Below are 26,723 nucleotides of genomic sequence, written 5' to 3' on the forward strand. Positions count from 1 at the left end.
TATTTTTAACATATTTAACATGTATTAGACTACCTGCCATCTAGGGGAGGGGGTGAAGGGAAGGAGGAGATAATATGGAACAGAAGTCTTTGCAAGAGTCAATGTTGGAAAAATTACCCAAACATATGTTTTGTAAATAAAAAGCTTTAATTTATGAAAAGAAAAAAAAAAAGATCTCTACTAGAGTAGAGAAAGAGAAGGAAAGGGGCTAGACACTTGTCTGGGTCTGAAATAGAGTCCAACACCCTACCTTAAACCTCCACTCCTTCCAAACTTCAAATGACAGAAATCATCTGATTGCAGTGCTGTGAATTGTCTGCCCAGAGGACTGAGAAACAGAGAATAAGACGGTACTTATGAGAATTCTAGGTTCTTAGAGGCGAATACTTTTGATTTCATTTGGATTAAGAAAAATAATGATTTGCATTTGCACCTCTACATTGTTAGATAATAATATCTCCACATAATTTTATTAAGATCTTACCACTCTGAAGAAACTGTGAGAACTAAGCTACTCAATATCCTAAGAGAACATTAAGTGTTCTCAGAAGTGCAGCTCCAGAAATTCTGTGTTTGTAAAGCTCTCCCATTTCCCCAACAATTCTTTATCCCATACACACACACAAAACACCCTTTGAAGTGGAGAACTTTGGCCCAACAGTTCTGTCTGGAATGTCAACAGATAGTCGCCTAACGTTGAGATCTTCATCATGGTTTCCACGTCCTATGTGATCTATTTTCTTGGCTTTACACTCGTGCTTCAGGAGTCTCTGACCGCAGGTATGTTGGGGGAGACATTTTTATTACTAACAAACATTTCTTTCTCTGCTTGCCATATAATTATTGAATGAAGGAGAGCCCACCAAGAGAATCAAATTCTGGGCGTTTGTCCCTCAGCACCTTCCAAAAGTTAATCTTTATTCTGTGTATTGATATCCATCCACTAGGAGCATTTGCTTACAGGAATGTGTATCCAAATGTACCCACAGAGGAAAAACAAACTTCCTTAAATGAAGTACTTTTTTTCCTTTTTAACTCTAAGTAATGCAGCATACCTGACATCTCATTTAATTTGCGGAAATTTTTCAATGAGAAAACAGAACAAAATTGCAATAATCAAAAAAAAAAAAATCATCTGTTCTGGTGCCTTTTTCTGAGAAAACTGAGAAGTCAGTCCTAAACTTCCAAACATATAACAGAGAACAAATTAACCACTGGCTGTGTTCAGGGCTCTTGATCTTTCATCACCAGATCTGGAAAGAAAATAGGATTTGTCAATGCTGAGTGACTAAGTAATGGCTCCTTTGGCTTGGAAACAACCTAGCAGACTTACTTTCTAAAAATAGTGGTTTTTATATTTAAGTTTCATTGAGGAGCGCTAGGAATAATAACTCAACTTTAAGGTATACAAACTACTTTCTCTGTAAGAACTAGATCTGTGATTTCATGAATGTAAGAAACTTCTGAGTAAAATCCCACTACAATGCAAGTCAGCAGTTCCAAGTTTGGTGTTTGCATACTTCCAGTGCCAATAGGTGATAGAGCATTTATTTCTTCCTTGGAAACAGCAAACACCAAGTCTTTCTCTGATACTTCTCCTATCATGGCTCTCCTAGTTAGAAGCTGTAGTCAACATGTCTTATCAATGATAGCAAGTTAATTAGTCAATAAATATCATTCAGCTTCTCTCTGCCAAACACTTTGTTGAGTGTCATAAGGGATAAAAAAAAAAAGTGTAGCATATAACACAAACAGATGCAGTATCGATTAGTGGGTAGTCTGAGTTTTATCCAGGGTTTACCATAATTAGGGTGATTTCATTTATCTCTCTGTGCCTTTACTTCCTTGTCTATAAAATTAAAGACTTCAACTTGATGATGTCTAAAATCTCCTTTCCTCTTCCTCTAATGACCTATAATTCTTTTGAAATAATATTTTATTTTTCCAATTACTGGAAAAACAATTTTATCATTCTTTTTTTTTTTTTAACATTTTGATTTCCCAATTTTCCCCCTCCCTCTTATCCTTCCTGAGATGATAAGCAATTTGATATAGGTTATACATGTGCAATTATGCAAAATATATTTCCATATTAGAATGAGCTATAAGAAGTCTTTTGTTCCTTTATCTTCAAAGAGCATTCTACCTAGTTGGGAAGACAAAAGGAGCACAATCTCATTATACCATTATATATCAGGAGTCGTAGGAATTTAGCAAGAGAACAAGGCAGAGAAGCAATGAATTTCAAAGAAAGTAGAAAAGCTCTCTAGTACACTTGGCCAAATGATGTGCTTTTCTATAAGAAACATCCTATCTATGCCTCAAGCAATTTTTCCAGCTTTAGCTCACATTGCTATGTCAACTAAGATAATTAGGAGCAACACAGCTTAGAGTACAAGTTCCTTTGCAAAATAGGCAATAGGATGAAAAATTATAAGAAATGATATTTCAAAAAACAATAAACAAGGAACTCTGAGAAAAACAAGCATGCAGAAAGCTTGGTGTATGATCATGCTAAGTCAGAGTAGGTCAAGAGAGTCATAAATAAAACTAGAAGAACCACAAATAAAGAACAAAAGAGAAAAGTTCTGATAGTAGCTTTAGGATAATGGTTTTAGAGCTTTAGGGATCAGGTGCAACCCTCTCAGTTTACAAATGAAGGCATTGTGGCCCAAAATTGTTGAATTACCCAGGGTCACATGGGTAATTGAGGCAGGATTAGAATTCAGGTCTTTTCGACACCAGATCCAATATTCTATCCTTTACACTATGATGAATAGTGCTTAAGACATAGGAATTACACAATATCGATTGATTGAAAAGATTGTTAAAATGTTTTTCTAGACCTTCATTTGTGGGAGTTAAGTCCTGACTAGCCAAGGGTCAGTATAAGGACATGGAACTTAGAAGTACCCTGCCTGAATGATAGAGGGAGATAAAAAGCAAACAAAGATTTTGTATTTTACAATTCTGAGGGAAGCTAACCTTGAGTCAACACTGGCTAATCAAAGAACAAAACTGGCATGAACTGTATTCACTTATACACCAATGAAACTTTTGAGTGCTTAGGGAAAGGGCAATAACAATAATATCTCACCTTTATATAGCTCTTTGGAGCTTGCGTTTATATAGTGCTTTCCTCGTAGTAATCCTGTAAGATAGGGAATATGAAACAACTAAGTGATGTAGTAGATAGAACACTGGACCTGAAATTCAAATCCAGCCTGAGACACTGAGTGACCCTGGACAAGTCACTCAACTTGAATTTACCTCAGTTAACTGAATTGTATAATGGGTTTAATAATATCTCCTTTGCAGGATTGTTATGTCTCAAATGAGCTAATATTTGCTTAACACAGTGTAGGTGCCATATTAATGCTTGTTCTCATTTCACCTTCCTTATATAATCATTTTAGAAAATGAAGGAACTAAGTCTCAGAAAGATCAAGTAACTTCCTCCCCATGTCACATGCTGAATTCAGTAGAATTAGAAACTTTCTTTAGTTTTTATTTATTTCCTTAGCTTCTTCTCCCCTCTAATTGGAAGGATAGAGTATCAAACTCTTTCAAATGCTTTTCTTTATACAGGGGAGAAACTGAACTTTGAAGTTCACTTTACCTACCCTGCACCTGTGGTGGTTTTTTCCAAATCCATAAAACAAGATACTCCCATATCAGGTTGTACACGTGTACACACATACACACACACACCTTCTGCCCAGCTGTCTTTTTAATTAATTGTATTCCCAGAATCTGGTGCATAGTAGGTGCTTAATGAATGTTTATTGTATTAGATCAGATTCCCAAAAAAATGGTGATTTTTGCCTACTATATGCACATTCAACAAATTTCTCCAGCATGTCGGTATAATAAGAAGGCAAGCCATTCATAGAATTTTCATTTTTCAGTCTTCCTAAATCAGGAGGAAGCCAATGACGTCTTGAAAAGAGAAAGAAGAGCTAACTCTTTCCTTGAAGAGTTGAGATCAGGCTCTCTGGAGAGAGAATGTATTGAAGAAAAATGTTCTTTTGAGGAAGCCAGGGAAATCTTCAAGAACAATGAAAGGACTGTAAGTGAATGACCATCCTGTCTAAATTATTTGATTTTTTTTTGGCTTTTTTCCTGCTTTTCTGTTTTGCTTAGTTTTAAAATTCAATTACGATAAGTAATGATGAGAAGGAACCTGGAGTGTCCAGAATTTCCCAGCCTTAGAAGTAGACCAAACCCAGGGGACTTCTCTTCGGTAGAATTTTATGAGGAATTTTTACCATTATTTACAAATTTTCAAAACTATTTTCTATTATTTTTTTCTAACAGAGATATTTACATTTTAGAATGTATCTTTGTCCCTCAGGGAAAATAAACCTTTTATTTGGTGTTTGATGGAGAGAGAGAGTAATCCTATGGGATCCAGTAGCAAGATGTAGTAACTTCATAATCGGTTAATCCCCAACTCCCTATTTAGAAGATGGGTATAAATGTTGGGAGTTTATTTAGCATTTGTCATCTTTAGACAAATTTCAGAAATCTTTCTCTTTGCTTGCTAAAAAAGTTAGTAGCTATCTATAGTTTGGTATCCTTTTTGTAATGGTAAAATAGATTATTTTTAAAGAGTTATATCTTGTACTAATACTAATACAAATTATAATACATGTTTATAATGGGTCAGCAGACTTTCTCTTAGTTATTTTTTTTTTTTTTGCTGAGGCTATTGGAGTTAAGTAACTTGCCCAGGGTCATATAGCCAGGAGATATTAGTTATTCTTTAATATACATATGGGAATCTCCTAAATGTTAGCATGTCATTATCTGTTGAATCATATCCATAAGTGATCATGATGATCCTGGCAAAATAAACACATAAAAAATGACATTAAGAAATGTTTTTAAAGAAAATGTATTAATTTGAAATCAATAGTCTTATAGTTAACATATATAGGACTGCTTGCCATCTGGGAGGAGGTGGAGGGAAGGAGGGGAAAAATCGGAACAGACGTGAGTGCAAGGGATAATGTAAAAAATTACCCTTGTATGGGTTCTGTCAATAAAAAGCTATTTAAAAAAAAAGAAATCAATAGTCTTGTTTCTTATTATCCTTATTGTAGATTCATTTTAGATTTGTTTCTTCAACAGCTGTGCTTTATGTTATACCTAGTTCATTCATATATATAGTGATTCTATAAAGGAAAGAAATAGTTTCCTTTTCAAGGCTTTTATGTAATAGTCTTCCATATATCCATATGCAATATTTTTATGTCTATGATCTCATTAGTAGCTTTGCTATTCCTATTGACTCAGAAGAACTAGAACCAATAGTTGAAAGTTATTAGAAGGTAAATTTGGGTTCAATATGAGAGAATTTTTCTTAATAATTGGAGCTATTACAAAATGGAATGAGATGCTTGGTATGATAGTGAGGTTTTTTTGTTTAATTTAAGGGAATAAACAGAATCCATACATTGAGCAGGCATAGAGTAAGTAATCTCTAAGATTCCTTTGAGTCCAAGATTCTGGTATTCTGTGATACATTTAGTAATTCTATGGGATAGAGAAGGCAGATTTTTTATTCTGGGTTTATAGGTGAGATTGACAAACATCAATATCTCCCAACTCCCTAGAGACAGAATTAAGACTATCCAGTCTTTCTCTTTCATGTCTTCTCTAATAGACAACAAGGACTCGAGAGGAGCATTCAAATCAATTTGATAAATCATTATTAAGTGCCTACTCTGTAGAAGGTACTGTGCACTTAGACTGTATATCTATGAAGGTGAATAACATACAGTTCTTATTCTCAAGGAGATTATAGTCTACTAAAATAGAAGATAAATTGTCCACTTACCCTCTGGGAAGCAATATACTTTATACACATGTGTACACACCCCCACACATACACAACACCCCTTGTTTCCATCTCTCTGAGCCAGAAAAAATTATTAATGTGTCAAAAATTATACCTAAATCTCTATGGCAGCCAGTGTGAACAAAAATTCTTATGTTGCCAGACTAAGCATTTCTCTATGTAAAAATGATGAATATTTAATATCCAGTGGACCTCTCCCTTACAAGGTATCTTCTCTTCTTTTCTCAGAAACATTTTTGGATTCAATACACTGGTAAGTTGGTCAATGGAATGTCTTTATGTCTTACATCTCTCTCTTATCTACAACCTCCTTCTTAACGAATTCTCTCATGCTCCCTGTTTCTACAGATGAAAACCAGTGTGCTTCAAATCCCTGCCAGAATGGAGGAACCTGTGTTGAGAACTTCCAGACCTACATATGCTTGTGCCTTATGGAGTTTGAGGGCAGGAACTGTGAAATAAGTCAGGCATTATTACCCTAAACCATTGTCTCCTCTAGAAGTGTACCATAGTATGCTTTTCCTTATTTACAGGCATTACTACCATATACTGTCCCTTAGAAGGTTGCTTTTAGACAGTGACCATTATAAGACATGGACAGGATAAAGACTCTGCCAGATGGGGAAAGGAATTTCCTCTTCTGAGATGCCAAAGCTAAAGCAAACAATTGTTTCCCATTTGTTCTTGTCAAAACACTGAGGTATAGCAGAGAAAGAGGCTTTGACTTAAGAACTAGAGACTTGGATTTGAATCTTTTAATTGTAATATGTAACTGGTTATAAGGATCAAATGAGGTATCTAAAGTACTAAATAAGCATCAACTATTATTATTAATAGTATTATTATTATCACGGGGAAAAGACATTATTGTAGATCATTATATCTGGATAAATCAAAGACCTCTTTTCTGTACAGTTATCCTTTCCACATTGTGAGGTGTACAGCACCCCTCCCACAATCTAAACAATCCACATAAAATTTCTTGACCCTCTCTTTGAACCAGAGAAGAAGTCTGATTTTTTTCTTGTTTTATAGCATATTTATAGTACTTATTGTAAAATTTGGGTTAAGTTTTGTCATAGGTTCTGTCATCTGCTGGCCATTGCATATCATCTGTAGCTCCACAAAACTTTCCAAAATTCCCATTTAATTTCTCTTGCCAACCCATAATATCAAAACCACAAATGGGGAAAGTTGTGATGTAGAAGGGATAGCTGTATAAGCAATCTTTTCTAGAGAATCTTGAATCCCTCAGTCAAACCAGAACATTCAGATTTGGAATCATCTACCTGTTGGAGAGGTTCTTGTATATATAGCACACTGAGCTGGTTCCCCACCTTAACAGCCCTTTCCAGCTGTGTTCCCATGGCTAGGGAAATATTTTGATCTCTTTCTAGTCAACTTAACATATGTCTGGATCTTACCTGGGCTTCATCAGTCCAAACAGTTGCAAATAGTTGTGTTTGTAAATGTTTAACATTTGGTGGAAGGGGTGGAGTGGAAAGAACAGATACAAGACACACCTTGTGTGCCAAGTTTAGCTGGCATTATTAACATTTCATCCTTTACTTTTTAAGTCTAAACAAATAAACCAATAAATTATGTCCCAATGAGTAGACTTTGCTATTCTCTGAGATAATCATTGCTCACATTGAAAATTTAACAGCCAGCTCTTGACCAGCTGTGAACTGGCTCCAGCATATCCCTGGTTGGAGTCCACAAATTCTCAGGGGATAATAACAATAAATCAGTTCCCTAAAAGGAAATCCATGTACCTTTTGCCATAAAAGCTTTAGAAGCGACCAAGATTGCTTCTCTTTGACCCAAAGTGATGTTCTGAACTTATATATTCCCTTCATGTTCTCAGGCAAAGCCAGCCAACTCATCTGTGACTTTGACAATGGGGGCTGTAACCAGTACTGCAGTGACAACTCTGAAACCATACGCCGCTGCTACTGTGAGCGGGGCTATGCTCTGGCTCCAGATGGAGTAACCTGCAATCCAGTAGGTACGAATCTATTTTCAGCTTCCTCAGAGCGTTATTTCTGCCCGTCATCCCTTCACCTAGTCACATTCCCCTTAAGAGCAGATCGCTTGCTGCTTTTTTCTATTAGAACCTGGGAACGGTCTTTGGGACTGAAAATCTGAAAGGGAGCTAAAGCTGTCAATAAATGAGGTAATTTTAGAGAGTTGCCTAGGGGCATGAGATATTAAGTGACTATTCAGGATCAGGTAATCAAGATTTGAATCCAGGACCTTCCACCTGTGAGGCTGGACTACCTCTCAGTTCCTTTGTCTTGCTTGAAATTTGGAATTTAGAATGACTGGACTTTTGAGGTTGATAAATAAACAGCTGTGATGCCTTCTTGATGTCTGACCTATCCTATCACCACAGGAAGCCCAGCTTCCTGAACACCTCTGCTGTGTAGTAACACAGTAATAGTAAAAATAACTATAGTAATAGGAAATTAAATGATTCCCTCAGAGTCAATTTTCCACCTATTGTGATGCCATGAGAGTACCCCACTTGTCAAGTCATCACCCACGCTTTTTGCTTCCTCTATCCCAAATAAAAAAAGCCAGAGGTTCAACTCCGCAGAATTGGGTCTCAGTAGTACCAAGGCAGGAGTCAGCAGTTAGGTGGCAAAGTGAAGTGTTAGATTTGACATCAGAGAGACCCAAATTCAAATCCCACCTCTGATGTTTACTAGCTGAGTGACCTGAAGCAAGACGTTTAACTTCTCCCAGCTTCAGTTTCCTTATCTAACATATTGAGATAAAAATAGCACTTACTTTACAGAAAAGGTTGCTATGAGGATCAAATGAGATTTTATATATAAAAAAATGTATACACACACATACACACAATGCTTTGCAATCCCTATAATGCTAGCTAGAAGTGGTATTATAATTTTCTATGAATAATTATGACATGCTATAAAAATTAGAATTAGCATTTCAATTACGTTAAAGGTTAAGTTGGCATTTTGGTAGATTAAATGTGGCTAGCCTGCTCATCTAACATTCTAAGTTCCACATAACAGATTCAGAACACAAATCACTTATAGACCTTCACTGATAAGGTGAAAGGGCAAACCAATCCATCAGAATAGCAATATAATTTTATTATACTAGTGATTATCTGTATCAAATATTGTGCAATTCTCAGATTTCTGCATAATTTAAGGATGTTTTATCAAAGTTGCAAGCATTGCTTTCTTAGGTAAAAAAGGAATAGTTTTTGTAGGAAAAAAAATGTTAGGGCCCAGAGATTAGAGAGGAGCACTCCAACCATCTGTCCTTATTGGTTTCTCAAGACCACGTCTTACCCCTGGTTTGGTTCTACTAAAAAATTCAACAGTGATCCCAATACATTTCTAGCATTGCATCTGCCAAAGCTATCAGAACATAGCCAGCTCCTGGCTCCAACAGGAGTGATACCACAGGAACATCTCTGTATCTTTCTACTACTCTCTCTATAAATCCTTGGTGCCATCACCTGTTGCTCTTTCCTCAAGCGCAATAGAGGAAATAGTTCTTTCCTTCTGCTTCCCTAGGTTCACCATCCCTGCAAACCCAAAGCAAAGAGAGAGAGAAAAAAAGAGAGAGAGAGAAGAGAAGAGATTGCTTCATTAAAATATAATATCCTTGGGGCAGCTAAATGGTGTAATGAATAGAGCACCAGCCCTGAAGTCAGGAAGACCTGAGTTCAAATGTGGCCTCAGACACTTAATACTTCCTAGCTGTGTGACCCTGAGCAAGTCTTAACCCCAATTGCCTCAGCAAAATATAAATAAAATTAAAATATACATAATATCCCTGAGGTCAAGGATTGTTTTAACTTTTATATTTGTAATCCCAATCTTAGTATAGTAAGGGCATCATGAATGTTTTTCATTTATTCTATTAGAGGGAAAAAATCAGTGATAATCTGTACTTCCAAATCAAGAGATGTAAATTGAAGACTTCAGGATTCCAAAACAACAAATAAAATGTTCCTTATTCTTTTTGCTTATTGTACTTAATTACATGGGGCAGTTAGGTGGCATAATGGATAGAATGATGGGCCTGGAATCAGGAAGACTCATCTTCCTGGGTTCAAATCCAGCCTCAGACACTTGCTTGTTGTGTAATACTGGGTAGGTCATTTCTTGCCTCGGTAGAGAAGGAAATGGCAAGCCCCTTCATTAACTTTGCCAAAAAAAATCCTTCAAAAGAGGTCACAAAAAGTTAGATATGACTCAAAATTACTGAATAACAATAAATGTGACTGGGTAAATTAACAATTACACTGGACCTCAATTTCCTTATATTTAAAATGAAGGGCTAGGACTGGGTGTTAGCTAAATTTCTGACCACAGGAAGAGAAGTGTTGAGATTTGAATTCAGGATTATGCAGTTTCTGAGTAGTGAAGACAAAATGGAGTCTTACCACCCATTTCTAAATTCAATGCTATTCCCACTATGCTATATTGTGCTGCCTCTTGCCAATACAATATGTAACATCATATTCCTCTATTCCATACAATTAAAGTACAGTTTGCCATTGCTTCATTGTTTCAAACAGTTGACTATCCCTGTGGAAGAATGCCAGTTTTGGAAAAGAGAAATAAAAGTATTCCTGAAGGCAGAATTGTAGGTGGTTATGCATGTCCTAAAGGAGAATGTCCATGGCAGGTGAGATCACTAATTTAATCCAAGATTTGTTCCTTGATCTAAGACATCATCCCTCATTGCAAGCCCTTTTTATAGATTCTGTAGTGTTTGATTAATCAGGGTTTTTTGACACAAAGTAAATAAATTTCTTTCTCCATCATTCCAACTCTATATCCTTTTGCATAAGTCCATGATCCCAGTCCCATGATAAAAATCAGGCATTTTATTCAGGGATGAGTCATTCTCCTAGCTTGCCTTGACTTAACCTCCTCCCATCCATGGATCCATCCCTTGTCTTCTTCCCTTTCCCTTTGTTTCCCTTTCTGCCCATCTCTCCCCCCCTTATTTCTTTATAAATTTTGGAAGGTGCTATGCTCTTCATAGTACATATGTACTGTTGTCTAATTAACCCATTCCCAATGTGAGTGGGAACCACAAGCCTTCTTTTCCCCTCTAATGCCTCTGTGACTTTTCTTCCTCTGTACCTCATTTGTATGACATAATTACTATTTTGACCTTAATTCTGCCCCAATCTTTCTTTTGAGCTGTCCTATTGTTGATATCAACCTTAAACATATACTATAAATATCTCATGAAAAAACACTTAATTGATCCATTGATGTGTTTTCCACAAAGGATCTCATTGAGGTGGTGATCAGTGGATTTTTTCTTTCTACTCTCCCCTCATGTTTACTCCAGGACAATTTTCTTGGATTATTTCTTTCATTATTGTGTCAAGGTTCTTTTTTTGGTCACAACTTTCAGGCAGTCCAATTATTCTTAAATTTTCTCTTCTTGATCTGTTCTTCAAATTTGTCATTTTTCTTATAAGATATTTCACATCATATTGCATTTTTTTTTATTCTTTATAATCTGTTTTGTTATTTCTTGGTCTCTCATAGCTTCATTGGCTTCCCTTTGCCCAATTCTAATTTTCAAAGAGTTATTTTCATCTTTGAGACTCTGTATCTCCTTTTCTAGTTAACATTTTTTAATCTTCTTGCTTTTCTTTCATTTATTTATTCATTTTTAATTTTTCTTCAATGTTTCTCATTTGATTTTTAAATTCTTCTTTTGAGTTCTTCTATAAATTCTCTCAGCACAGGGAGACATTTCACATTCTTTGGGGTAGAAGCTTTTTTTACTTCAGTGTCCCCCTCTGAAGATGAATCCCAGTCTTTCCTATTCCCATAATATGTTTCTATGGTGGACTTCTTCCTTTTTTACTGGTTTATTTTTAAAATAAAAGGTATTAGTGTAAACCCCTCTGATCCTGGGATGGAAGGGATAGTGTCTCTGGCTTCACTTCAGCTCTTTCCTCTGACCAGGAGCCCCAAATCACGAGCTCCACCTTCCAGCAAGTACCTGCAGCATCTCCGCCCCACTTACCCTGCACTCACAGGTATGCTGGTTCCTTCTCACCCAGGGACTAGTCTCAGCAGCACAGCTGGACCTGGTGATCCTAATCAGCCAAAGTTCCCTCAATATTCCTAGATTAGACCTGGATTCCACAAACAGTCAGGGAGGTAAAAGTTTCTGTGGTTCCTGCTGAGACTCCAACCACACTCAGCTAGCCCCAGGGTTCCCCTTTTGGTGTTTCTGTGCAGCAAGCCCAGCAGTGCTTGCAATTAACATAGGCTAATCCTGACCCTAGATTTTATCTTCCAGGGTTGTATCAAGAGGACTCTCTTCTAGCCCAGGTCTTCTTAATTTTTCACTAATCTATGTTTGCCCTGAAGTGCAAATTTATTCTGTTTGTGGGAGAAATTGGGAAAGCTTTAAATTTACCAACCTACTCCATCATCTTCTCAGAAGCCTCCCTTTGGTCTTCTTTCAAGACAAGAGTGGCCTTATAAAAAGACAGCACCCAGTGACCCCTTAATAATGTTTGTTATCTAACAAATGTTCAACTGCATGTTTGAACTCTTTGTTCATGGTTCTCTCTCTTTTTTTGGAAATAGTTGTTTTTCCCCAATTATATGTAAAGATAGCTTTCAACATTCTTTTTTATAAGATTTTAAATTCCATTTTTTTCTCCTTCCCTTCTTCCCACTTCCCAAGGCAGTTAGCAATCTGTTACAAGTTATATATGTACAATTATGTTAAACATATTTCCATGTTGTGAAAGAAGACAAAAAAGGAAAAAGCAATAAAAAACAAAAACAAATAAAAATAATATGCTTCAGTCTTCATTTAGACTTCATACTTCTTTCTCTGAATATCATTTTCCAACATAAGTCCTTTGGAATTGTCTTGGATCTCTGTACTGCTGAGAAAGAACTAAGTTAATCATGAATGATCATCACACAATCTTACTGTTACTGTGTTCAATATTCTGGTTCTGCTCACTTTATTCAGCATCAGTTCACATATGTCTTTTTGAAATCTGCTTGCTCATCATTTCTCACAGCATAGTAGTATTCCATTACATTCAAATATTATTCAGCCATTCTCCAATTCCCAATTCTTTGCCATCTCCAAAGAAAACCACTATATTTTTGTACATGTAGGTCATTTTCCCTTTTATGATATTTTTGGGATACAGACCTAACAACGCTATTGCTAAATCAAAGGGTATACACAGTTTGATTACCTTTGGAGCATGGTTCCAAATTGCTCTCCAGAATGGTTGGATTAGTTCACAACTCCCCCAACAATGCATTAGTGTCCCAATTTTCTCACATCTAAGACATTTATCATTTTCCCTTTCTGTCATATTGGGAAATCTGATAGGTATAAAATGACGCCTCAGAACTGTTTTAATTTTCATTTCTTTAACCAATAATGATTTAAAGCATTCTTTCATATGACTATAGAGAGCTTTAATTTCTTCATCTAAAAACTGCCTGTTCATCTCCTTTAACCATTTGTCCATTGGGGAATGACTAGTATTCTTATAAATTTGTCTCACTTCTCTATATATTTGAGAAATGAGGCCAGAGATACTTGATGTAAAGATTGTTTGTCATTTTTCTGCTTTCCTTTTAATCTTGATTGGTTTTGTTTGTGCAAAACCTTTTTTTTAATTTAATATAAACAAAATTATCCATTTTGTATTTCATAATGTTCTCATCTCTTGTTTGGTCATAGATTCTTTCCATTTCCATATATCTGACAGGTAAACTATTCTTTGCTCTCCTAATTTGCTTATGGTACCACCTTTTATTCTAAATCATGTACCCATTTTGACCTTATTTTTATATACATTGTGAGATGCTAGACTATGTTTAGTTTCTGTCTTACTGTTTTTCCAGAAGTTTTTGTTATTAGCTTGACCTACCCTTGAGCAATCTATATTCTTCCAAATGTTTAAATCTAACTTTATTTTTTATCCTGTAGTTTTCCTAAGTTGTTCATTATTTCAAATAGTCTCTTAATTGATTCTCTAGGATTCTTTAAGTATACCATATCATTTGCAAAGAGTGAGTTTTATTTCCTCATTGCCTATTCTAATTCCTTCAATTTCTTTTTCTCCTTTTATTGCTAAAGCTAATATTTCTAGTACAATGTTAAGAAATAATGGTGACAATGGGCATTCTTATTTCACCCCTGATGTTACTGGGAAGGTTTCTAGTTTATATCCATTATAGTTAATACTTGCTGGTGGTTTTAGATGGATACTATTTATCATTTTAAGGAAAACTCCATTTATTCCTATCCTTTCTAGGGTTTTTAATAGGAATAAATACTATATTTTGCCAAAAAGCTTTTCTGCATCTGTTGAGATAATCATATGATTTCAGCTGGTTTCATTATTGATAGGATCAATTATACTGATAGATTTCTTAATATTAAACCAGCCCTGAAATCCTGGCATAAATCCAACTCACTCATGTGTGTTGTCCTGATGATAAATTGTTGTAATCTCTTTGCTAATATTTTAGTTAAAATGTTTGCAATGATAATTCATTGGGGAAATTGGTCTGTCATTTTCTCTCTGTTTTTCTTTTCCTGGTTTAGGAAAAGGAACTTGGTAGGATTCCTTCAACTATTTTTTCAAATGGTTTATATAGTATTGGAATTAATTTTTCTTTAAATGTTTGGTAGATTCATTTATAAATATATCTAGCCCTGCAGAATTTTCCTTAGGGAGTTCATTAATAGCTTTTTTAGTTTCTTTTTCTTTTCTTTTTTTTTTCAATTTCTTTTTTTAATGGGGCTAAATATTTAATTCTTCTGTTAATCTGGCCAATTTATATTTTATAAATAATCATCCATTTAACTCAGATTATCAGATTTATTAAAATAGCTCCTAATTATTCCTTTAATTTCCTTTTCATTGGTGGTGAATTTACCCTTATTATTTTTGATATTGGCAATTTTGTTTTCTTCTTTCTTTTTAATCAAATTAATCAAAGATTTATCCATTTTATTGGTTTGTTTTTCCCCATAAAATCAACTCTTAGTTTTACTTATTAGTTCAATGGTTTTTCTTTTAATTTTATTATCTCTCCTTTGATTTTCAGAGTTTCTAATTTGGTTTTTAATTGGAGATTTTTAATTTGTTCTTTTTCAAGCTTTTTAACTGTATTCCCAGTTTATTGATTTGTTCTTTCTCTATTTTATTAATATAAGCATTTAGAGATATAAAATTTCCCATAAAAACTGCTTTCACTGCATCCCATAAAATTTTGGCATGTTGTTTCATTATTGTCATTCTCTAGGATGAAATTATTGATTTTCTTTGATTTGTTGTTTCCCACTCATTCTTTAGCTTTAGATCAATTTCCAATTTTTAATCTATCTTTCCACTACCCCTTATTACGTGCAATTTTTATTGCATCATGATCTGAAAATGATACAGTAAATATTTCTGCCTTTCTGCATTTAATTATAAATTTTTGTGTAGGTACATGTGCTGGTGAGAAAAGGTATATTCCTTTATATTCCCATTTATAGTCCCAATCAGAGGAGGGAAAGGAGAAAAAAAAGAAGAGTACTGATAGAAGGGAGGGCAGATTGAGAAAAGCAGAGATCAGAAGCAAAACACTGGTGATGAGAAATAGGATGAAAGAAGTAAAGATAACAGTATAAATGGGGAAAATATATTGGAGGTGAATACACACTGAGTAATAATAATTGTGAATGGAATGAGTTCTCTCATAAAATGGAAGTCGATAACAGAGTGAATTAAAAATCTGAATTCTACAAGCTTCAGCAGCAGTAAAAAAAAAAAAAAAAAAAAAAAAAAATCAGGGGTACAAATCCTGATCTCAGACAAAGCAAAAGCAGAAATAGATCTAATTTAAGGAAGGAAACTACATCTTGCTAAAAGATACCATAGATAATGAAATAATATCAATACTAAACATATATGTGCCAAGTGACACAACATCCAAATTCTTAAGAGAAGTTAACTGAGTTGCAGAAAGAAATAGACAGCAAAACTATACTAGTGAGAGGGATCCCAACCTCCCTCTCTCAGAGCTAGATAAAATAAACAAGAAGATAAGGATTAGAAAATTTAGATATGAAAGAACTCTGGAGAAAATTGAATGGACATAGTAATTTTTTTATTTTTATGGTTTTGTTCAACTGATTCTCAAGGACTCATAAGGTCATTAGCGCGAACTTGCCTAATCCAAATTTTTAAGGAACTCTTTTGTTTTTTCAATTAACTTTCATACCTCCTTTTCAATTTGGCCAATTCTACTTTTAAAAGAATTGTTTTCTTCAGTGGATTTTTTCCCATTTGGCCAATTCTATTTTTTAAGGAGTTATTTTCTTCATTTGCTTTTTGGGATTTCTTTTTCAAGCTGTTGATTCTTTTTTTAAAATTCTTTTGCATAACTCATTTCTTTTCCCAATTTTTCTTTAACTTCTCTTACTTGATTTTTTAAATTATTCTTTGAGCTCTTCCAAAAGGACTTTTTGAACTTGATACCAATTAATATTTCCCTTTACAGCTTCAAATGTAAAAAATTTGATAGTGATGTTCTCTTTGGAATTTTTGTTTTGTTTTCTGTCATAGTAGATTTTTATGGTCGGGGCTCTTTTTTTAAGTTAAGCTCTGTTTCTGGATACAGAGGACACAGTCCCAAACTTTCTTGCACTGGGGGTCAGGGGTTTGTTTGGTCACTGGCTTTCTGCACTAGGTCCTCTGGGACTGGCAACTTGTTTACTTCAGTAGGGCAGTCTAGCCTAGTCACTCCTGTTGTGCCCTGAGTTCTAGAATTGGCAGTTTGTTTGCTTGTACTGGGACTAGAGGTCTCACAATTGGCCTAGTTGAACCAGGACAAGGGAATCTTGTGTGTTGATCTGTGTTGTGGCTAAGAGCCTTCCATTTGCCTGGACATTGCCTGTATTGGGCTGCACTTCCCTTTTACCCAAGTGAGACAGATATTTCCTAAAGTCTTATCTTGGGTTGGGAAATAGTTTTTCTCTGTCTTTTGGTGGACTCTACCACTCTAAAATTCTTTTGCAGGCTTGATTTAATGTTGTTTCCTTGGGGAACTGGGGAGAGTTCAGACAACTTCCCAGCTTCTCTCTGCCTTATTGAATGGTTCTCATACTTGTGTGATCCTAATGACATTTCCCTACTTGATTTTGTGATACCACATTCTCTTCTCCTAAAAATTCTAGATGGCAAATATTTGAGATGAAAGTGATTAAAATTAAGAATTGGAGAATTTAAAGATACCTCTTGAAAACAGGGGGATTTTCTGGGGTGACAAACCAGAACTGAGAAAAGTTGGGGTGTTGCAAAGTAATCACTATTGAAAAGGGTATTCCATTTTTCTCTTTTCTTAGAAAATGGGTCATTCTTCTTTCCCAAAATAACTAATATGGAAGTATTTTTACATGACTGCATATAACCTATGTCAAACTGCTTACTCTGTGAGAAAGGAGGGGAAAGAATTAAATTAAAATCTATTTTTAAAAATTTTAATAATAAAATTTATTTTTCAATTTAAATTTTTAAATGAATATTTAAAATTGTCCTTATTTGTAACTGGGAAATATATAAAATTATTTTTAAAAGTTAAAAATACCCCCTTCTTCAAATGAGGCATAATTTACTATAGATTCTTTTTTATCTCAAAATCAAATTCATTCTAATGCCTGCATTTTGGACATCTGTACTGATCTTGAACTTGTCTTTTTTCTAATCCTTCTCACACTGGACAAAAAATGAAGCCTTTATGTCACCCTCAAAAAGAACCCTTTGATCAAGTGTCCATAGCGACAAGAAAATGAGTTTAGATTCAAAGAACCAATTTGTCTCATCTTAATGTAATTTTTCATCTCAGTTGAGCATCAAAATAAGTATTACTATATCTCCATTACATCTTATAATTTGAGATAAACCATGTAAAAAATTGTTGCTTGTTATATCAATCACCATCAAGACAGTCTTTGGCTCTGCCCCAATTGAAGGTTCCTTTCATTACCTTTATTGCCTCCTTCTGGCCTTCTATGGCATAGATTTATAGCTAGAAGAAACTTTAGAATTTTTTAGTTCGATGCCTTCTTTTTTTTTCAGAAAAGGTAATTGAGGCCCATGGAAGCCAAGTGTATTGTTCAAGCTCAGGCATGTACAAAGTGTCAAGAGCTAGAATTTAAACCTTTCTCATCTGATTCCCAATCTAGTATTCTTTCAAAAACACTGTAAGACTTCAGCATGGGCAACACATTTCTGTTCACCTTTGTCTACATTCTCCATCAGAATGATCCCATATGTGCATTTTATGCTCAGCTTTGTGAAAGATTTATTACTACTAAGTCCAAAGAAAATTCATTTCGGGATCAAGCTCTGAATCAATGAGTTTTTGAACCAATTTAGGAGCATGTCAAATCTTTTTGCAGATCTGCTGCTGATCCCTCTATTATCTCTACTAGTTAAAATAATACTTACTGTGTGATGAAGACTTTTCCCCACACTTCCAAAAGTTGTCCTTGACATCATTTTCTACCTCCTTCTAAATGAAAGCTATCCCTGGCTAGCCAGACATCCTAGGCTTCCCTTCTTTCACAGTTTGCTTTTATTGTTTACTGCCAACATGTATTTCCAGAAGACTATTCTTTAATTCTGAGAAAGATCTGTTGCTTGTGGCAGGGTTGATGCTAAATTAAAGTGTGCTGTACAGAATTTGGACAAAATAGAGATTGATGGGACAGCCATACCAATCAAGTCCCATTTTTTCCATTTTAAAAAAGCTAATAAACTCTAAGAGCATTCTAGAGATTTCTAGGTAAGAAAAAAAATGATGCAATTAAAAAAAATTTTTTTGGTCTTTGAGCAGGCTCTGATATTGCTGAAAAATGAATTGCTGTGTGGTGGCACTCTGCTTACTGATACCTGGGTTGTCTCTGCAGCTCACTGCTTTGATAAATTATATCGTTTTGGGGGAAGCATAACAGTGGTTCTTGGTAGGTATTTCCTTTATTTTTCTTTGATCTTTGTTTAAAATCTTAAATTACAATTAATTTTTAGTTTGCTGTAACAAATAGGATTGTGTACACAATTCACTTTTAGTGATAATTATAGCATAGTGGCATTTACCTTATAAACATATGATTAGGTAGTAGAACTGTCCATCTCTTGCTGCCTTTTTTAGGAATCAGAGAGAGGGGATTAGAAGTAGAATCAACATAGTTCTAATTGTCAGCAATAAGACTTTTAATTTTCTTGACATAATTAACTATACACAAAGAATATCACATCTATCACAGCATTCTAATGAAGCAGATAAGTAATAATAGCCCCATTTTATAGATAAGAAATTGGGATGCTTGGAATTTATATAGGATTTCCCTGCAATGTTTTATGCAATAACTGGAACAGATCTCCACTTAGTACCTCTAAGAAGTGAACTAGTTTATTCATTGACAAAGGTGATGTAGCATTAAGTGATTTGAAGTGCAAGTCCAAGAGGCCTTAGGTATAGGGTTTAGGGATGCCAGGAGATAAAGTCAGGATGTCAAAGCAAGCAAGTTGGAAGGCCAGAGATTCTAGTTGCTTTCATACTGGTCTGAAGCTGCCTGGAAATTTATATTGCAGCTATTATTGCTACATCAGCCCCTGTAAGGACTTCTAGAGTTTAGACTGCCAGCTGAATTTTTATGGAAATTAGGCCCCTCTGACTGCCACCTAGGTGGAGAGAGTGCTAGGCCTGAAGATAGGAAGCTCATCTTGAGTTCAAATTTAGCCTCAGGTATTTACAAGGTATATGACCCTGGGCAAATCACTTAACCCTATTTGCTTTGATTCCTCAACTATGAAATAAGCCGGAGAAGTAAATGACAACCCATTCCAGTATTTTTGCCAAGTAAACCCCAAATGGGATCCCTAAGAGCTGGACATAACTGAAAATGATACAACAATAACTATACATGTGCAGTAATGCAAAACATATCCATAATAGTCATGTTGCAAAAGAAAACACAAACCAAAAAAGGAAAAAAAAAACAATTTAAGAATTTTTTTTTAAAGTATGTTTCAATTTGCATACAGACTCCATCAATTCTTTCTCTGGAGGTTGATTTTCATCAAAATCCTTTAAAATTATCTTAGATCATTAATTATATTGCTGAGAATAGCTGTCATTCACATTTGATTCTTGTGCAATATTACTGTTATGTGTACAATATTTTCCTGGTTCTTTTCACTTAACTTTGCCTTGCCAGGTTTTCTAAAACTATCCTGCTTGTTATTTCTTATAGCACAATAGTATGATAAGCTTTTTTTTTACACGTTATTTTGCTATATTTTGCAAATATATATATATATTGCTAACTATACAGTTATTTTGCTGTTCTAAAAGAATCAGACTCTGAAATAGTGTCCAATTAGCCTGTGAAGGAAATAAAAAATGCGGATGGACAAAAATAGAGGGATTGGGAATTCTATGTAGTGGTTCATAGTCATGTCCCAGAGTTCTTTCGCTGGGCGTAGCTGATTCAGTTCATTCCTGCTCCATTGGAACCGATTTAGTTCATCTCATTGCTGAAGATGGCCAGGTCCATCAGAATTGATCATATGATAAGCTTTCAAAAGAGGAGTAAAAAGATTCACTCCCTTAAGAATAATTTTCCTTCCTTTTTGCTACTAACAGAACTTTGAAGATCATTTGGGCAAAAATATATAAAAATGGGCAGATCAATAGCAGAGCCACCATCTATGGCTTCAAAACTACTTAAAGATATTGTCTGTACCCAAAAATTTTCATAATTTTTCTTTTCCTCTTTCTAATTAATTAATTAGATTAAAAAAGGCATTGTCTCCAAAAGGTTACCACTAAAGTGAATACATAGAATATGTAGGCATATGTGTATATACATACTAATATATATATATGTGCATATATATACACACAACATATACACATGCATATATGGGTACATTTATATATGTACATCCTATACATAATTTATTTATATAAACAATTGTATATATATATGCATGTAATAATATACATATATATTTTATAAACATATAAAATATAAAGTATATTTTTAAATTATAGAAGTAAAATCCTATTAGCACAGATCAGCTCATTAGATTACCCAGAAAGAAACACGTAGAAAGGCTTGAAGACAAAATCTGTCTACTTTGCATCTAAAGAGTGAGCCAAATGTTTTTTTTTTTTTATTTTTTGCTTTCTGAACTGGTAGGGGGCAGGGATAAGGGAATGGTTGAAAGACAAAATCTAGAACTGAAAATTTTAAAAATAAATTAATATTATTTGATTAATTTTTTTAAAAAGAGTATACCAAAATTCTCTTGTGAGCTTTCTGCTGACTGTAACTGCATATAAAAAGGCCCAGAATACAGTTAGGCAGATAGAAAAAAATATTCGATTGAGTAAAAATGATTTTTGTGTGCATATATATATATATATATATATATATATATAAATAAGATATTTGTATACATATATATGTAGTTATAAGGTTAAGAATAGGGATGGGTGGATAGGAAATAGGCCTGTGATTTTTTAGGTTAGTGAGGACTTCCTGTCAGTGTAGGTCAGCACCTTCTCTGCAAACTTATAGTGCCTAGAACACTGAGATATCTAATGACTTGCTCAGTCATACATTCAGTACATATCTGAGGCAGGGCATAAATCTAGGCCTTCCTGGTTCCAGCTCTCTCCCCGGTATACCACAACCTCTGAGCATATAATTTTATGCAAAATATATACAAATCCAATTCAACAAACATTTTAAATAGTATTTTTCTAATTACTTATAAAGACAATTTTAACATTCATTTTTATAAAATTTTGAATTCCAAAATTTTCTCTCTTCCTTCTTCCTCAAAGGGATTTGATTTGGTCTAGGTTATTTATATGCAATCATATAAAACATAAAATGCTTACTTAGTTCTAGAAATAAACACAAAACGATTTTGAGGGAGAGGGAATTTGATTAACTAATCATACAAAGGTATCTGCAACTTTTTCCCAGAAGAGAATATATGAAATTGTTCTAATGTTCTTGAAAGAGATCCTTTCCAATTCATCCACTGTCTAAAACCTATTTAAGTAAGGAATGTGTCAAGCTATAGAAACAGAGACTTCTGGCAGAGAAAGTCATGAGGATGCTACAGCGGTCACTTTATTCTCTCCCAGGTAAGCATGAAATAAACAAAGAAGAAGGAACAGAACAAGAGAGTCAAGTTGCTAAAATTATTATTCACGAGCAGTACATTCGATCAAAAACCAACCATGATATTGCCCTAATACGTCTACAGAAGTCCGTAAACTTCACAGACTATGTGGTCCCCCTCTGCTTGCCTGAGAGGAGATTCTCTGAGAACCAACTGGCCCTTATCAAGTTTTCCTCAGTGACTGGCTGGGGCCGGCTCCTGGACGGGGGGGCCACATCTTTAGAGCTCATGAGGATCGAAGTACCCCGGGTAAGGACCCAGGACTGTCTCCAGGAAATAAAGAAAACATCCCAAACTCCTGAAATTACTGAGAACATGTTCTGTGCAGGCTTCCTGAATGGAACCAAGGATTCCTGCAAGGGGGACAGTGGAGGGCCCCATGCCACGAAGTACAAGGGTACTTGGTTCCTAACGGGAATTGTCAGCTGGGGGGAAGGCTGTGCATCTGTGGGCCACTATGGGATTTACACAAGGGTCTCCAGATATATTGACTGGCTGAATAAACACATAAATCCCTAAGTCTTCCTTTTCAATTAGTTGACACAAATTCTCTCCTAGTCCAATAGCCATTAATAAGCTAACTTTAGTATCTTTGGCATTACCTTACCTGGAATAAAATATTTACTGTTTGAAATCATTTTTTGGCAACAAATCCACTTGTATTATTGTGTGAGGGGATGGGGGCGTGTTTTTGTTACTTCAGACCTTTATCCCACTTAGAAATGGTGGCTAGGACTCAGTACTGGATCAGGCACTCAATATCACATACACAAACCAGAAAACCTTGGGACCCCCCCCCCAATCCTTTGGGTGACTTTTGGGTTAATGATGTGGTTAATTAATGGTTAACCATTAATACCAATAAACTGATAAGATTGAGATCACAAGTATTTTATTCATGAATATGAATGGGGAAAAGGCTCTATTCATAAATACAATTGCCCAATTATAGGTTGACTCTTTTTAGTGCTTTCAAAGTTGAATTAGGCAATCAATATTTATTTATTTAAAATGATAAATAATTAAAATATAAACAAAGCATAAAATAAAAACATAAAAATATAAAGCACAAAATAAAACATTAAAACAAATAAAAATATAAATAAAAGATTGATTTATTGTAATATGTAATACCATATTTCCATGACTCTAATAAATTTGTGAATAAGGAACTGTAGAGTGAAAGAACTTGTAGAAAATGAAGTAACTTGAGAGGGTTTGTCACGAACCACTGTATAGCAAAACTAATGGCTCCCTTTTTGTTAGACTGTCACTGAGAAACATAGGCACGGTTCTAGGCAGAGCCAAAATTAAGGTGCGGTTATCAGAGATTTGGTTCAAGGCACCAAAATTTAGATTTTAATGCATTCTTTCAAGAAAAATAAATGAACTCAATGCTTAGCAACAATAACTAATTGAAATAAGAGGAAACAAGATCTCCCAGAAGGAAGTAACTACCATACTAGTTAATTCCTCCTTCTGAATTGGTTTTATTTTCACATCAATTAAAAGGATTCTTTCATGCTACTTACTCCAAGTGACAAAAAATGGCTAAATTTCAGGCAAGGAAGCCATTTATTAGTAGCCTAAGAGTTAGTCATCTATGACCATACTTCTTGAAATCATCACAAATCTTGTATGTGAGGCAGTACTTAGGAAGAAATAACTCTATTGTCAAGACCAACCACTATCATCCTACTAAAAATAAGATGCAAAAAAACCAAGACTTTTGTCCAGCTGAGAATAGGATTTCACTTGATTTCACAGCCACAAACCAGAATAGAGACCCCCATCCTCTAATTAAACGTTCCTGTTAATTGTGTGGTTCCCAGTAAACCCATAAGGTTGAGATCACAGGAGGTAAGTGTTATCTATGGAAAAGTGGGAATCTCTAGGGAGCTTCTACTTATCTTTAGGCTGTAACACTAAACAAGGTAAAAGCAAACAAAAAACAACAACAACAAAAACATTCAGATACTTACCATTTTCCTAAGAGTGAAAGATAGATAATACGATGGACAGAAATCTGAAGCTGGAGTTAAAAGATCTTTGTTCAAATCCTTCTTTACTAGCTATGTGACCTCTTATTAACTATTTAACCTTTGCCTATCTTAGATTCCTTAATTATCAATCAATAAACATTTATTAAGTGCCAAACACTTGGAGATACCAAAAGAGACCAAAGATATACTCTCTTCTCATGGAGCTCACAGTCTACTGAAAAAGACAAGAAAACTCTTATTTCTAAACAAGCTTTAGATAAGACAAACAGGAAAGAAAAAAAAAAAACAGAAGAAAGGCATTGGCATTAAAAAGGGGGTCTGCAGCTTTGAATGCCAAACAGAGGATTTGATCTTTTAGTTCTGGAGCTAATCGAGTTTATTAAGTTGGGGGGGGGGGGTTATGCATTATGGGATATGCATTAATAAAATGCATATTAAATGGATATGCATGATTGAGGGGAGGAAGGTGGGAAGGAGAATAGAAGAAAAGGATAGGAAGAGAAAAGGGGAGGAGAAGGGAAAGGGGAGGGACAGAAATCCTTTTACATAAAGTAGTCTTAAAAGAAGTTAGGAAAGGTAAGTGTGAGAGATGAAGAGCAATAACTTTCCTAGGCACTTGGATAACCAATGCAAGTTGTGCGTGAACCAGTAGACCACTGTAAGATATGGAAAGAAATAAAATATGAGACCAACCTAAACTTAATAAGCTCCAGTGGCTCCAGAATCAAATAACAAAATCCTTTGTTTGGCATGCAAAGCCCTTCGCAAGCTATAGACCCCCTCTAATTCCAATGCCTTTCTTCTGTTTTTTCCCATTTGTCTTGTCTATAGCTGTTTATATTAGATTCTAGAAGTAATTAGGGAGCCCCAGGAGTTTGAGTAGGGGGATGAGTTGTTCTTTTAAGAAAAATTACTTTGGCAACTTAGAGGAGAATAGATTGGAGGGAGGAGAAACTTGAGACAAGAAGGACATAGCTTCCAGGAAAAGGAAGCTGATAATACTTCCCTCATCTGACCTCATTTGGAGTATTTGGAGTATTTAGGAAAGACTAAATCAGAGAATGTCCATAAGAGGTCAATCAGATTTGAGAAAAGCCTCCAATCGTTGACAGATGACAATCACTTGAAGGAACTGGGCTTGTTTAGCTAGTAAAAGAACAGACTTGGGCTAGGATATGATGGGAGGATATGATTCCTGGCTTCAAGGATGTGATGGGATAGCTACATGAAGAAGGGATTAGACTTGCTGTATTTGGCTTCAGAAACAAGTGGAAGCTGCAAAGAAGCTAATTTAGACTTGATGTCTGGCAGGGGGAGGGGGAGGACCCTTCCTAAAATTTAGAACTGTCTAAAAGAGTCTGTCTCAAAAAGTAGCAGAATCCTTCTCTTTCCACATCTTCAATCAGAGGTTGAATGTCCACTTGTTAGATGTTTTAATGGGGATTTCTTTCATGTATGGATTGGACTAGCTAACTAAGGTTCCTTCCAACTTTCAAATTCTGTGATTTTCTATGAATTTGAAGATTTTCTGCTTTTTTCCTCTAAATTATGACAATACTTTGTTATTCAGATCAAATAAACAGGTAAATATTAAGTACTTCCTATACCTCAAAGAGACCCCCCCAAAAAAAAAGAACACATACACACACACACACAGAGAGAGAGAAAGAGAGAGAGAGAGAGAGAGAGAGAGAGAGAGAGAGAGAGACTTATATTGTCTCTTTTCATAGTAGCCCCAAATGTGAATTTAAGTGGAGAATAAATAAATCACAGTGTATGAAATACTATTGCACCAATGGGAAAATGAACAGTTTCAGGAGAAACAAATCTGCATTAGTAACCTCTCCCAAACTTTCCTATTCCGATGAAATCATAGGTCCTTGGGCTTCCTTTCAAGTTGATAGAACTATTAATGACTATTATTTGAATCTGGACTGTCAATCAGTTCCAAATCTATTTTATTATATAGTCCCCTGTATCTCTATCTTGTCCACAAGAATAATTTAAGCTACTTTATTAATACTTGACTTAAATCAGGATAAATAATAATAATAATAATAGCTAGCATTTAAATAACACCTTAAATGGACAGAAGCAGCTACACCCAAAGAAAGAACACTAGGAAATGAATGTAAACTGCTTGCATTTTTGTTCTTCTTCCCAGGTTATTTATACCTTCTAAGTCCAATTCTCCCTGAGCAACAAGAAAACTGTTTGGTTCTGCACACATATATTGTATCCAAGATCTACTTTAATCTATTTTAACATGTATAGGACTGCTTGCCATCTTTGGGGAGAGGGCGGAGGGAGGGAGGGGAAAAATCGGAACAGAAGTAAGTGCAAGGGATAATGTTGTAAAAAATTACCCTGGCATAGGTTCTGTCAATAAAAAGTTATTTAATACAAAAATAAAAAATAAAAATAAATAACACCTTAAGGTTTACAAAGTGTTTTATATATATATATATATATATATATATATATATATATATATATATTATCATTTTATCCTTACAAGGAGGATAAATCCTCATCTGCTCTCATCAGTATCAGAGTGAACTGATCCAGCTAGAGTTGTTTAGGGATGTGA

The 26,723-nt window shown here is 34.9% G+C and overlaps 1 protein-coding gene across 1 annotated transcript; it reads left to right on the forward strand.

The window, feature by feature from the left end:
* Positions 1 to 624: 624 nt before the first annotated feature.
* Positions 625 to 22,901, forward strand: F7 (coagulation factor VII). Its single transcript, XM_003765727.4, has 8 exons — positions 625 to 780; positions 3,909 to 4,069; positions 6,092 to 6,116; positions 6,212 to 6,325; positions 7,731 to 7,871; positions 10,431 to 10,540; positions 18,763 to 18,889; positions 22,093 to 22,901. Exons 1-8 carry the CDS (start codon positions 711 to 713, stop codon positions 22,647 to 22,649), a joined length of 1,305 nt encoding a protein of 434 aa, XP_003765775.1. The 5' UTR covers positions 625 to 710; the 3' UTR covers positions 22,650 to 22,901.
* Positions 22,902 to 26,723: the final 3,822 nt, after the last annotated feature.

This window comes from Sarcophilus harrisii, chromosome 3, assembly GCF_902635505.1.
Source record: "Sarcophilus harrisii chromosome 3, mSarHar1.11, whole genome shotgun sequence".
In the NCBI taxonomy this organism is placed as follows: domain Eukaryota; kingdom Metazoa; phylum Chordata; class Mammalia; order Dasyuromorphia; family Dasyuridae; genus Sarcophilus; species Sarcophilus harrisii.